Genomic DNA, 13,125 nt, shown 5'->3' with positions numbered 1-13,125 from the left:
GAGTACTGAACAAGAATCATGCTCAACATGAATGTACATTTAATCCTAATTGTGATTATTTGAGCATGTGCATATGCGTGCACCTTTTAAAATGGGCCGAGAGTATATATAGCTTGAAAATAGAATATTTTAATGTGTTTACTCTGAACATCATGTTTAGATTCGCCGAACGTCCAATGAAGGAATTTCCAAAATGACATTTTAGGCAGGCGTGGAAACGGACGCTAGGGGGCGGTAGGCGGGGCTTCGAGCGTGGGTCCTGTCTCATAAGCCGGTGCGGAAGTGATCGCATCGGCATGAAGAAGGGCTCGCTGGAAGGTCAGGTTTTAAATAATTACTGTTCAGTACAATTAAGCCATTTGTTTAGCCCTAAAAGTTTGACTTAACTTGCTTTAAAACCTGGGGTGTGTCATGCGCTAGAGATATTTCCTGGTGCGGAAAGCGAACGGTCGTCGATTGCGCAACTACAAATTACGTGTTTATTTTGAACACTTGGGCGCAACTTAATTCCTCATGGCCGGGTCAAAATGCGTCCGACTCAGCGGCGAGCTGGCGAAACAACTGCTGGCCTCTGTGGACAGCGTCCTGTTTGACTGCGACGGGGTCATCTGGAGGGGGGACCAGGCCATCACCGGTGCCCCGCGAGTCATCGAGCTGCTCAAGCAACACGGCAAGAAAGTCTTTTTCGTAACAAACAACAGCACCAAGACAAGAAAGATGTACGTGGATAAAATGTCCACGCTGGGCTTTAACGCGAGCGAGGACGAGGTGTTTGGGACCGCGTACTGCTCCGCCATCTACCTGAAGACCGTGTGCAAGCTGCAAGGTAAAGTGTACCTCATCGGCAGCAACGCTATGAAACAGGAGCTGGAGGCGGTCGGCATCCAGCAAACCGGACTGGGACCGGACCATGTGTTCGGCAAGCAGACCGACTGGGCCAACGTGCCTCTGGAACCCGACGTGAAGGCGGTGCTGGTCGGGTTTGATGAGCATTTCAGCTACATGAAGCTGAACAGAGCCTTGCAGTACCTCACCCGAATGGACTGTTTGTTCGTGGGCACCAATAGAGACACCAGGCTGCCTCTGGAGGGGGGCACAGCAGTCCCAGGTAGGAAGAAATCTGCTTGGATCTTGGGTGCTTTGCGTTCGTTTCCTTCACTTCCGATCTTTTCTGGCACTTAAGCTTTTTACACCTTAAGAAATACCGCCATCTCGACCAGTAGCGTAGTAGGCCTAAGTGTTCAAATTGTGTCTCTTCTCGCTCCCGTCAGGTACGGGCTGCCTACTGCAGGCGGTTGAGACCGCAGCCCAGCGCCAGGCCGCCACAGTGGGCAAACCCAGCCGCTTCATGTTTGACTGCGTGGCCTCCGAGTTCCACGTGGAGCCCGGCCGCTGCCTGATGGTGGGCGATCGCCTGGACACGGACATCATGCTGGGTTCCAACTGCGGCCTCAAGACGCTTCTCACCCTCACCGGCGTCAGCACGGTGGCCGAGGCTGAGGCCAATCAGAAGAGCGGCTGCTCGGAGAGGCAGGGAATGGTGCCTGATTATTACGTGGAGAGCATTGCGGACTTGCTCCCGGCCCTGCAGGGATGAAGGACTCTTGGGATCGCCATCATCTTCCAGTTGTCTCGGTTCTATTCATGATTTATCATCTTTATGACACAACTACCGTCAGCTTTTTAAGATTTTATACAGGATTGTCCATTTCAAGGTGCTACTTGACCTGCTGAAAGAAAAAGAAAAAATCAAATTAGTTTAATGCTAACTGGTTTAGCATGAGCCAGAAGACACAGTAACTTTTAAATGGTTCTCAAAATGTAATTTGATTCTGAATTCTACAAGAAGCCAAATTCAGTGAGAGTACCACACAGTATAACATTCTGAGATAATTGTGTACTTAAACCCTTTCAGGGACAGCGGTTACTAAAGTGGGCAGTTTATAACATGGGTGTCTAACTCATTTTTGTCGCTTTTGATTGATATTGATAGATAATTAGTTTTAAAATCACAAGTCAAGAATAATGATTATTGTGGATTACGTATGATAATTTGAAGTTTTGGTGCAGACTTTAGCAAGCATCATGGAACTTGACGTGCTTGATTTGCTTTCGCAGGCCACATAAAATGATGTAGCGGGCCAGATCTGGCCCCCCGGGCCTTGACTTTGACACCTGTGGCTTATAATGTTACCAGGTTAGTCCATGAAAGGGTTAATTGCGCCTTTGCTTTGGCAACTAACTGCAATGTAAGGAAGGAAGTGAGCTGTAAAGTGGAACGGAGTCATGTTTGCAAGCGTGGGGGGGGGGGGGGCGTTTAATGGCAAGTAGCAAAAATGTAAATTACATGTTTTGCAAATAACCATGATCTAGATAAATATTTTTTAAAAAGCACTTTGATATAGTTTCTTGATCTTGTGACAGTGTGTTAAAAATGACTTGGGCACTTTGGCTATCGGGCTAATGATTTTTTTTTCTTTTATGCGGGCCTCTTGATGTTCACGCAAATACGCAACGCTGATCCTGATTAAAACAAAAATCTTAACGTCAACTTGCCGTGGTTTTATTTTTCCTAAAGTCACTTTGATGCTTTCACCTGCGGGAACTACTCCAGAGTCGCGTATCACCTTCTCGCCTGCTGAAAGATGCCTTCCGTGCCGCGGCTGCTTTTTCTGCCTTTTGTCTATTGTCCGCACTGAGGTCGGCTGCCAAGCGTGCGTGTGTGGACTCCAAAAAGATTGCAGGGAAGGGAACTCGGTGGAGCTTTTTTCTTAACCATTTGTTTATCCACACCAAAATGTAATGGCTTCTTCCTCGTAGGGTCAGAGGCATGAAAAGAATCTCCTCCGATGAAGTTCAGGTGATTCCAAAGATTTGGATTGAAGAGACGAGGAGGAGGAGGAGGGGGCGGTGGGGTGAAGTGGGAGGTCTCGGGATGAAAACGGAAGCCGTTCCGGCGCCGTTGGAGACGGGAGCAGACCGAGTGAGGAGCCATGATGGGACGCGGGATGGGAAGATGTTGGAATCTTCCGGAAGGCACTTTGGAAGGGGGATGCTGCACGGTAAGCGTGTCATTTCCTGGTTCTTCATGGCGAACTTTTCTCAGCTGTTCCTGCTTTTGTCTCCAAAGAAAGGGGGCTCCTCGGATTCCCGCCACATCTCCAAAAAAGCTCTCTGCGTCGGCCTCTCGGCTTCCCTGCTCCTTATCCTCCTGGCCCTCGGTTTGACTGGCCACCTCGAGTTGCCGCATCGCCTCTGGCAGGTTTGGCTGGTCATATCTCTCAACCTATTCCGTATCATCATCATCATCCTCCTCTTCTTCCTCATCTCCGTTAGTCTTCACAGGCTGTCCGATTCACCGCTCCAGACCCGGCAGGGGTCCTGCTCCTCAACCAGTCGGCAATCGTGGACCAGCAGAACGGCCTCGTGACCTTTTCTGTGACCGCGCGGGCGAATCGGACGTCCACTGTGCTCTTTGACATGAATCGTGTACGTTCACGGGAGCGATGAACTGGGGGGGGGGGGGTTATGACGGAGGAAAAAATGTCCTGTTTTTTTTTTTCTTTCAGGGCTTGGTATGTTACCAGCCGGTCCACCAGGAGAGCTGCTTCTTGCGGACCATGGAGACATCGGACTATGAGAACGTGCACTCCCTTCTTCAAGCATCGGTACACAAGGTTAGCAAGGCAGTAAAAAGTGAACCCTTGAGTATTCAATTATTATAATTTCTTTTATACTCAGGCCAAACAAAAGTAATATGTACAGTAGGTGCCACGGAACTTTGTTGAGGTGATTTGAAGAGATTACTTGGACACAAGTTCATTTTTGGCCAATATCTTCTCGAGGAACTATGTTGAAATGGGTTTGAGGAGCTTTTTTTGGACATACAGTCCCCTCCGGAAGTATCCTTTTGGAGAAGTCCCCGGACTCACGAGCGAAAACGGTTTCCCACAAAGTTGCAAGCGTAGAATTGTCCAAAATATCTTTTATCCGAGATCAAGATTAATTCATAGTCACAGTATGGCAGTTTCAACCCAAACCCTGACGAATTCACAACTTTTTTTTTTAAGCCTGATACTTGTGCGTTTAAAATGTGGTTCCGCATGACTATACCTTGCTGCTAAATCCAAATTGGTGGGAGGAGGTGAGGGGGGGGGGGGGGGGGGGGTGAAGAAGATCCTTTTCAAATCTCGCTCCTGCTGGATTCCTCAGAACACGTGATCCCTGCAGCCTGGGCTCTTCTTACAGGAGACTGCAGCAGATACAATAGCCTCACTGTGTGTGTGTGTGTGTGGGCGGGGGGGGGGGGGGGGGGGTTAAACTTCTTTTTTGGAGGGAAATACTGCCCCCACTGACTTGCAATTAGTTCTCACTGGGCAATTTAAGCGGCCATCTACATATTTTTCTGCATTTCGATGAAGCGGTCTCGTATTAGCCAACCCAGCAAAAAGTTTTTTCTTGAATGTTATGAACTCGAAAGTCCCGCCCACCAGCCACATTTGAATCTGCACAATCTCAAGATCTCCAATGCAAATTTACAAATAGCATTTTTTTGGGGGGGGGGGGGGGTTGTCGATCACCACAAGTATGAAACTGCACTTTGTCATACTGTGGGGGCGGGGGGGGGGGGGCTTTCTAATGGTTTACCAACCGTACTTCTGATATAAGTCACCACATGTTAATATTTTTTTTCTTTTTCCATCAGAATCCGTTCCAGCTTTCTGCAAACGAGACTCGCCGGCGCACGGAGTTCTTGGGGGTCCTGCCTGCTCTTCAGACAGATGCCTCTACCTTAGAAGAGCCTCTGAAGCTTCTGTGTGAGGATAAGACTATTCACTGGACCAAGAGGGCCGAAGGTAAGAAGTGGAGAACAGACCTCAAGACACTCGGCAAATTACATGACTGGAACGCGAATGTATAGGAAGTACAATTTGGCCATTTCAGTTTTGATTGATTTATTTGACACAATTTTCGGTTTCTGTCTTTCTCAGGGCCGGGCAAACAGCGGCTGGTCTATTTCTGCATCGACATATGCTTTCCCAACAACATCTGCGTGTCTGTTTGCTTTTACTACCTACCGGAGTAATTCTCGATCTCTAACAATCATCCTGGGGAAAAAAAAGTTTAGGAAGAGGAATTTTTTCTTCAAGACGAATGCTGTCAATACAATATTCATGCCTACAATCCTCCCTGGCGGCCCTCTTGTATCGACAACCAGTGTAATGTCAGTGTTGAATTAAAAAAAAAAGACAACGGCGCACTTTTTTATATGATTTTTAATAAAACGTTTTTATGTTGTCGCTTTCAACATTGCACAGTCCCGATTCTCAGGTCAGCACGCTGTCATTGAAGGCCAGACACACCACGGCCTTCTGATGGCCACTGTACTCCCTTTTGATCTCGCCCGTCTCCACACACCACAGACGAGCCAAGTTGTCCGAGGAAGCTGCGGGGGAAGAAAACGCAATTCATTATCATTATTATTCCGATGATCGAGGACATTTTGGTCAAGCGCTAATATGACCAAACTCTGCTTTACCTGTGACAATGTACTGCGAGTCCCCTGAGAAGGCGCAGTCCCACATCCAGCCTCTAGATGTCTCTCCAGGATTGTTACTCTTGATGCTCAGCTCGGTCATCAGGGAGAAATTGGACGTCCTCCAAATTTTGCAGGTCTGATCGGCTGAGCAGGTGGCCAACAGACTGACGGAATGAGAACCTCGGCGTCAGCGACACTCATTTGATGCCTCGTGAGGTAGGTTGTGGGTTACGGGCGCGAGAATTGTCGCCGAGGCAAAGACTCACGTGGAATCGGGACTAAACTTGCAGCGTAGGGAGTAGCGTTTGTGTGCTGGGATTTTGGTTTTGGGAATGAGCTGTGTCACCTCGTCTCCCATGCCTCCGGCCAGGTTCCACACGTAACAGTTACCCTGTCGCGGAGAACAACGAGGAAGTTTTATGAATTAAAGGCACAAGTGCACCGTTTGTCTCCTTCCATGTAGATTTTAACCCTGTCATGCAGCCGGTAACCTGAGAACATGATAGTAATCGCTGTCCTTGAAAGTGTTAAAAGAAAAAAAAAACAATAATAAAGGTGAGTAATTGACCGAGCTGTTGACTGCTGCCATGTAACTGGCATCTGGATCGATATGAACTGCGTTGACCGACACTTCCGGCTCGGGAATGAGCTGCTCATTGTGGTCCGTTTTCAGATCCCAAATATGAATCACTCCACTCTGGTCTCCGACGATGAGTTCTGCCTAAAAAAAATGTGCATTTCAAGTTAACCAAAAATCAACATCAACGCACATTTGTGAACATCCCACCTGGTTCGGATGCAGGCACACACAGTTGATGGGCGCGTTGACCTGAAAGATCCTTTGGCACTGCAGATTTCTTGACCTGTGCAGGATTAAGTTAGTTTGACACATTCATTATTTGATTGTATTTAAATATTTCATATTTATCCAAAAATTTACTGTATTTATGATTTAGCGTAACGTTAGCCAAAGGACCCTTTTACAGTCCAGTTATCTGGCAATGGAGTACCTCAGGTCCCAGATACGAGCCATGCAATCTTCTCCTCCTGTGTACATCCAGCGCCCATCTTCATGGAAGCCCACAGAGGTGATGTTCTTACTTACGCCGTCATAGTTAATGACAGGGTTGGGATTGTTGGAGTTCAGATCGTACATGCGGATATGCTGATAACCTTAAAAGGGAAGGCAACGTTTTATTCATGACATGCACATATGTATGACGACAAGAGCGATTTTTTAAAAAGTAACTAACCTGCAGCAGCAATCATACTCCTGTCTGGTGTTACTTCAAGTGAGTTGACTTGCTGGCCACAAGTATTCTTAAAGAAACAATTCATTTCTCAGATTTCCAGTCACTGAATGGGAACTGAACCCACACTTCCTGCATGGAAGTCAATTACGTGAACCACGACCATCAGTATCCCCTCACAACTTTATCATTGAGTACACAACCATGTTGCAGAATGATAAACATCAAAACGAAAGCCTAAAAGTGAATTTGGAGCTTAAAAGATAACTTAAAATGTGACGCAAAGGCGTATTGCGTTGTCTTCAACCGGAAGTGTGATCCCCAATTAAAGGATACAGAGTCTTGGTGCTGAACTGTTCGGGTGCAGATTCCGCTGTGGGCTTGCCAAAAGCGGACTGTGTGGTCGTACCCGGCCGTGGCTAAAATGACCGGGTCGCTGCCCACGGTCCCCTGATTCACGTTCATGCTTGTCTTCTGGCTGCCACTGTCGAAGTGAGTAGAGTTCACCAATACGCGTTAACGTTCAATTATTATGCGACCCAACACGAAGGAAGTGCAGCATATTTCCACGCATCTACATCCAATTGACGCCAATCAGCAGTTGACGTTCGTTGCTATGTTAAATGGGTCGGAACAGCAGATCCGTGGTATTAAAAGCCGATATAGTAAATGTGTAACTATGCATGGAAAAAAAACACGAATGACTGTCTGTCTAAGCTTGGAAAAGTTAAATTAGTTTTGATTACCTTTGGTTTTGGTCCTGCACTAAACCTGTACGTCTTTATAAATAGCCCCCCTGAGCAACAAATAATGATGACAAAAGTTCCGCTTTGCTCGCGTCAATGCTGCTATCTGCTGTCTCGTTGTTTGTTATTCTCTCAAATTACCGGTATTGTAAATTCAAAATTGACTAAACCTGCCACATAAATATGAACACAGTGTAAATTATAATTTATGTTGAGATGATGCATGTCTTGAAGCTAGCCTGCTTATTATTTTTACACAATACACTTCTGCTCAAGAAATGTTAATAGTTCATTCTTTCAATGTCACACATGTCCCAAATCCTTGTTTAAATTGTCTGAATGTTTTAGAGATGTTTGCTTCCGTCTTCCTTAAACAAAATCTAAAAATACCTAGGATAAAAAAAAGAGTCCTGTTAAGATTTAAGAAACCAGACTTGATGAACGAACTCATCTTTATTTCGCGGAAGAAGCTGTTACGGTTTAACACCTCAGACAAATACAAAACCGTGTTGAAGAACAGATAGAATGACAACAACCTAAACACACTCATCGCTTCTGTGTAATGCTTGGAGGAAACGAACACTCGAGCTTCCACCGTGTAGTTGAGGGGGAGTTCCTCAGTCCCCCTTTATCAGGGTTGACATGTGCTGCTTCACCTCGCCCGGGTCGGCCAGTGAGCAGGCCAGGACCACTGCCCGCACCCCGCTCTTTGTCCTTGTGGAAGGGAGGATCTAAAACAAAAATTATAACGTGTGTCTTTGCACTGAATCCTTGAGGCGGAAAGCGAACAGCAATTTCACCTTCACATATGTTTTGCATCTCTCCAGAAGAAACTTCCACTTCATTACAGTGCGCTCATTGTCGGTTAAACGAGTAAACTGCTCGGTCTGAAGAGAAAGGAAAATATACGCTTTGTGTTTCCCCCCCCCACCTCCCTCTGATTCTTGATGAGTAACGGTGCTGGTTGGAATACTAACAGTGCATCCCAGCATGGCGTCGGCCACTGGGCTTCTGAGGCTGCAGGCGTGCAGAGTGCCCGTGTGGTCCGTGAGGTCCACCATGAGGTCAAAGCCAGTGACGGAAGAGAAGACTTGACCCCTTCCTGGACACAACTGGTTGCTGCAATATTGCGTGCCCTCGGTCACCTGGAACTTACACTTGGCGCTGAGAGATGTGACAACAAAAAAAAAAAGGGCAATTGTTACAACGATTAACTCATCCTCTGTGCCCCGAGTGAGCATACCAGCGAGTCCTGACGACTTTGGAAACGCAAGAGTCCAGATCGAGCTTGGTGATGAAACTGTACGTGATGCCGTGGGACGTCTCCGGAGTTTCCTGGCTTTTTTTCTTCAGCTGACCCACCGTGTACACGGCCGTGATTGACTCCACTGCTCAATCGTAAACATTTGGACATATGATGAGAAGAAAATGAAAACGAGGCCGTATTCCACCAGATTTTTTTCGTAATCCCAATTAACCCTTTCAGGGACAGCGGTCACTCCAATGGACAGTTTATCATGTTATCGGGTTACAGGGTGCATGAAATGGTTAAACATTGGATATATCATGAAAGCTTTTAGTGTATACTGAGATCTTAAGCGCCGCTAGTTATAACCACACATTCTAACGTATCCCAGTGGGATATCAAATGTCCCATTAAAATGCAGAGGCTTTTTCTTCGAGTAATACCAAAAGTCAGTCAAGTCTCGATGCTAAGTTACCCTGCACATCCTCTGCCTTGTCATCTTGTTCCAGAGCGCCGGATTCTAACATCTCCCGAGCATATCTGCACAGCAAGCCAGCCTCACGCGTGTCTGCCAAAAATAAAAACAGATGAACACAGTGCATGCCTCTTTGTATGGCTCACTGCTGGACGACCCCCCCCCACCCTCTCCCGCATACCTTTTTTTGGCATGACTCTTGTTTAATTGTTAGCTGTTATGCTTTGGCGATACGATGCAGTGACACGCTTACCAGGATTGACAGTGATAATGGTTTTGGAGTTGACTGTTGCGGTCATTCCGTTGCGGAAGCTGTCAAAGTTAATCTTCGTATCCGCTATGAAGATCACTTGGAATGAGGAATCGAGTCAAAACATGCGTAAGTTATCTAAAAAATAACAGAGCGCTTCATCTCAAGTGTCCACAGTTATGCTTAACTTTAGTACGGGAACGTTAATAAGACTTGACAGGTAGTAATAACATTCAACTAGAGATTCATTCCTACCAGTCCCTTTGGACACTGAAGTCTGGACATGCTGAATAACTTCTTTGTCCCAACTGTGAATTAATTGCAGGTCAGGAAGTTAGTCTGGAGAGGCCAGCGAGTTCAGACTCATCTTACCAAAGTCAATGGGATTGAAACATAGCGAAGAGCAAATAGAACACAAAGTCGGAGACCAACCAAATGAGCGGCAAGGACGAGACCAACTCATCAAAAAGCTTCACTTCCATCCTCTGTCCCTTGCGTCCATCCGATTTTTTGAACAGTTTCATCTCACCGATCTGAAAAGGAGAACGACAAGGCACGAAAACCGGAATGAAATTCCCTTCTGACCGCTGTTTGATGAAAATCCGAATTATTATTTGCTTCATAGAACAATTGACTGATCTCTATATTGGCCCTTATGAGATCACGCAGGTGTCCACGATGTTGTGGCTGGCGAAATTGAGAACCTACCGCTTTCACAGCAGCCAGTATGTTTAAAAATGAGCCGTCCAGACTCTTCCCATTGGCCACGATGTCTCCCAGAGTGTAGAAGTCTCTGGAGTCCTTCACTGGCATGTGAATCAGTGGCAGCAAGCTGTCACTTGTGTCCATGTCCCCACAAAGACACACTTGGGAATGAGCCTCTGCAAGCATCAACCTGTAGGGACTGGCAAAGAGAAGGAGAGGAGAACTGTGAACTTAGACATTGGAAATTATGTGACTTGAAGATTAGTTACCTCGGTGTGGTAGGACAGAATTTTTCCTCCTTCTCTGGATCTTTGGTGGTCACCAATGGATTTTCAATAATGACTGAAGACATAATAATGACGTAGGCATTCAGCAATATCAGAGTAGACACGTTAGGGACGTTTAGACGGACAGGAGTGGCGCGGGGACGGTTTTGCTTACCAACATCACCGAGACTGAAACTGCTTGACAGCCTGTTAATGTAACCATCGCTTCCCCAGGCCGACACATTGATAAAAAAGTCAGGAGAGTCCTTAACGGTGAAGCCAAAAGTGAATCTGTCCACACCAAAATCTCAAAATTCACAGAAGAGAGGAAATGAGAAAGAACGCTCAAACCATGTTATAACTATTCACCAGAAGAGGGCGCCAGTGGACAGAACACGAAGGCATGAATTATTTTATAATCTGAGCATGTTGTCCTTCTTCTGAAATAATAAATTCGATATACTGAGAGAATAAATGTGATACCTACTTTTTCTGTCAGGGAAGCTCTTAATATCCGTTTTTCCTATGATTATACCAATCACTTTCTGGAAAAGATACAGTCTCGTTATTGTGAATCAAGAAATTCAGCCTTAAACGTCAACATCATTGAACCACAACGTCAGACCATGCTAACTAATAATAATAATAAAAATAGTAAACACCCTGCCCCTAAAATAGTTAAGACCGTTGTCAAAAGAAAAATATGTTTTACTTACAGGGTGAGACAATTTGGGATGAAGCTCAGAGATGGAATTGTAGTTAATGGCGGCCATTTTCAGCACTTTTCCAAATAATTCTTCCTAACAACTGTAAAGACAATATTTCATCAATACCAACAAGTTAAATACTAATACTACAAACGAACATAAACATACTGTATTTACCTCCTCAAAGAATAAGTGTGTGTCAGTACAACCTTGTTCAAGTTTTCTTGTGCTTGCTTACTTGATGCCTTCGCGTGCAGTGAGAAATATTGAAAATGTGGATTTATTGATGATATCGTCCAAGCAAACATGTCTAAATATTACGTATAAAAGCTGTTTTTATGCTCTGCAATTGTGCTTAGTCCATTGTGGAAATTTCACTAAAACGTGTCAATCAACTCTCTTATGTTTTTAGCTCCGAAAACCAAACTCACAATTTAAAACGCAACTCAATCTTCTTGAAATATCACTTCCTGTAAATTTGTGTTTCCTAACCTTGAATAAGGGGACGAAAATACTATTTTTATTTTAATTAATTTTCATGTTCCACCCATTAAAATACAAATCACGGTACACCACCGAACAAAATTATATAAAATAAAAAGATGCACATGGACTAAAATGTTGGTCCGCTTTTGGTAAACAATGGAAACCCCCAAATAGTCACACACAAATAACTTGAAAATTACGACACAGAGATTTGTTAAGATAAGATAAGATATCCCTTTATTTGTCCCGCAATGGGGCAATTACAATCAGAATTTTCAGAAGGAAAACGCTGGGTAGGTTGGGGGGGGGGGTGAACACGTTCGAACTATCCTCTTCTGAGGATAATTTAAGTCCAGGATAAAAAAAAAAACTACATATCAATCATCCACAATGCTAAATGTATTCTATAAACCTCCCTGTCACTGTACGTCATTATCATCGACAGATGAACACAGATACACCATTTGTGTAAAGCAAACACAAAAAATAAAATAAACAAATTGACATTGCATAATTCCCCACATCCGCCAGTGAAATGGCTCGAATGTCCCAATACTTTTGCCCACGTGTTGTTTTGTTTTTTATTTTTTTTCTCCTTCTAAATGTTGCACTGTACACTACATTGTGGATATTACCATGCTAATCTATTCCAATCATAATTCACAGCACGGGATTCAACCAGTGACAGTTTGGCAAAGATGAATGTGACAATTTCCTGTCTGTTTGATTGAACAAAGCTGTATCTGACTCGTGATACTGTCCAATATAGCTAAGCATGAATGAAGAGCGGTGACGGTAAACCCGCAAACGCAGCCTTTTTCCTCATCTCTGTGTATGAATAATCCTCACAGTTGGCTGTTTGGGTAGATCATCATATCGCAGGCTTTTTCCTCATCTCTGTGTATGAATAATCCTCACAGTTGGCTATTTGGATAGATCATCATATCCCTTTCGACGAATGTTGACTTTTTTTTTTCTTTTTTAGGCTTGTAATTTTAGGTCACTGTCTGTGGAGACATTTGACATAGGATGCAATATGTTGTGTAATGTAAAACAGCAATATTTAAAAAGTGATTACCTGTGTGATAGAATTGATCTGTTATTTGTGCCAGATGCACACTATTCAAATGAGATGCAATTTTAAAGTGTCATTTTGTTAGTGTTTTTTTTTCTCTCTCATCAATATGCTATTAATCACAGCAGCGCCTTTATGCCCCCCCCCCCCACCCCACTATCAGATAAATCAAGCAACACTGTACCATTTGGGCAAATGATTTATTCACATTGATACACAGCCTGTCCTAATCTGACATGAATCACCCTTTAATCCAATATTGAAAGTCTAAGTTTGGTTTGTGGCGCAATCATTTGTCGAAGATTATTGCAGAGTAAAGTAAAGACCATAAATAGCTCACATAAAAATCAAAGTAGATATTATATTGGAAGAGTTGATTG

At 44.5% G+C, this 13,125-nt stretch overlaps 4 protein-coding genes and 1 long non-coding RNA gene across 6 annotated transcripts in view; 3 read left to right on the top strand and 2 right to left on the bottom strand.

The window, feature by feature from the left end:
• The first annotated feature begins 254 nt into the window (after nt 1-254).
• Nucleotides 255-2,551, top strand: pgp (phosphoglycolate phosphatase). Its single transcript, XM_052072323.1, has 2 exons — nt 255-1,108; nt 1,272-2,551. Exons 1-2 carry the CDS (start codon nt 514-516, stop codon nt 1,595-1,597), a joined length of 921 nt encoding a protein of 306 aa, XP_051928283.1. The 5' UTR covers nt 255-513; the 3' UTR covers nt 1,598-2,551.
• A 397-nt stretch (nt 2,552-2,948) lies between these two features.
• Nucleotides 2,949-5,106, top strand: bricd5 (BRICHOS domain containing 5). 2 transcript variants are annotated; one of them, XM_052072319.1, is made up of 6 exons: nt 2,949-3,062; nt 3,131-3,262; nt 3,337-3,489; nt 3,570-3,677; nt 4,706-4,856; nt 4,992-5,106. In XM_052072319.1, exons 1-6 carry the CDS (start codon nt 2,994-2,996, stop codon nt 5,084-5,086), a joined length of 708 nt encoding a protein of 235 aa, XP_051928279.1. In that variant the 5' UTR covers nt 2,949-2,993; the 3' UTR covers nt 5,087-5,106. The 2 variants fall into 2 exon arrangements, with proteins under 2 accessions (XP_051928279.1, XP_051928280.1); XM_052072320.1 differs by having other exon boundaries at nt 2,955-3,062; nt 3,346-3,489.
• mlst8 (MTOR associated protein, LST8 homolog (S. cerevisiae)) lies at nt 4,939-7,266 on the bottom strand. The gene is made up of 8 exons (XM_052072317.1): nt 7,126-7,266; nt 6,793-6,844; nt 6,550-6,712; nt 6,327-6,402; nt 6,108-6,260; nt 5,806-5,930; nt 5,540-5,703; nt 4,939-5,446 (listed from the first exon to the last, which is right to left on the bottom strand). Exons 1-8 carry the CDS (start codon nt 7,252-7,254, stop codon nt 5,328-5,330), a joined length of 981 nt encoding a protein of 326 aa, XP_051928277.1. The 5' UTR covers nt 7,255-7,266; the 3' UTR covers nt 4,939-5,327.
• Nucleotides 7,136-13,125, top strand: part of LOC127604921 (uncharacterized) — a 48,337-nt gene continuing 42,347 nt past the window's right edge. The window contains exon 1 of the long non-coding RNA XR_007963436.1: nt 7,136-7,281. This is a non-coding gene — a long non-coding RNA (uncharacterized LOC127604921). The remainder of the gene's footprint in view (nt 7,282-13,125) is intronic.
• On the bottom strand, nt 7,970-11,881 carry meiob (meiosis specific with OB-fold). The gene is made up of 14 exons (XM_052072315.1): nt 11,362-11,881; nt 11,194-11,284; nt 10,965-11,022; nt 10,653-10,784; nt 10,481-10,553; nt 10,215-10,410; nt 9,939-10,039; nt 9,762-9,814; nt 9,510-9,605; nt 9,257-9,349; nt 8,779-8,923; nt 8,513-8,699; nt 8,336-8,422; nt 7,970-8,266 (listed from the first exon to the last, which is right to left on the bottom strand). The coding sequence occupies exons 2-14, from the start codon at nt 11,248-11,250 to the stop codon at nt 8,153-8,155; spliced, it is 1,392 nt and encodes a 463-aa protein (XP_051928275.1). The 5' UTR covers nt 11,251-11,284; nt 11,362-11,881; the 3' UTR covers nt 7,970-8,152.

Source organism: Hippocampus zosterae, chromosome 7, assembly GCF_025434085.1.
Source record: "Hippocampus zosterae strain Florida chromosome 7, ASM2543408v3, whole genome shotgun sequence".
NCBI classification, from domain to species: Eukaryota; Metazoa; Chordata; class Actinopteri; order Syngnathiformes; family Syngnathidae; genus Hippocampus; species Hippocampus zosterae.
Note: the sequence above shows the minus strand (reverse complement) of the source record. Positions and strands in the feature narration are given on the sequence as shown.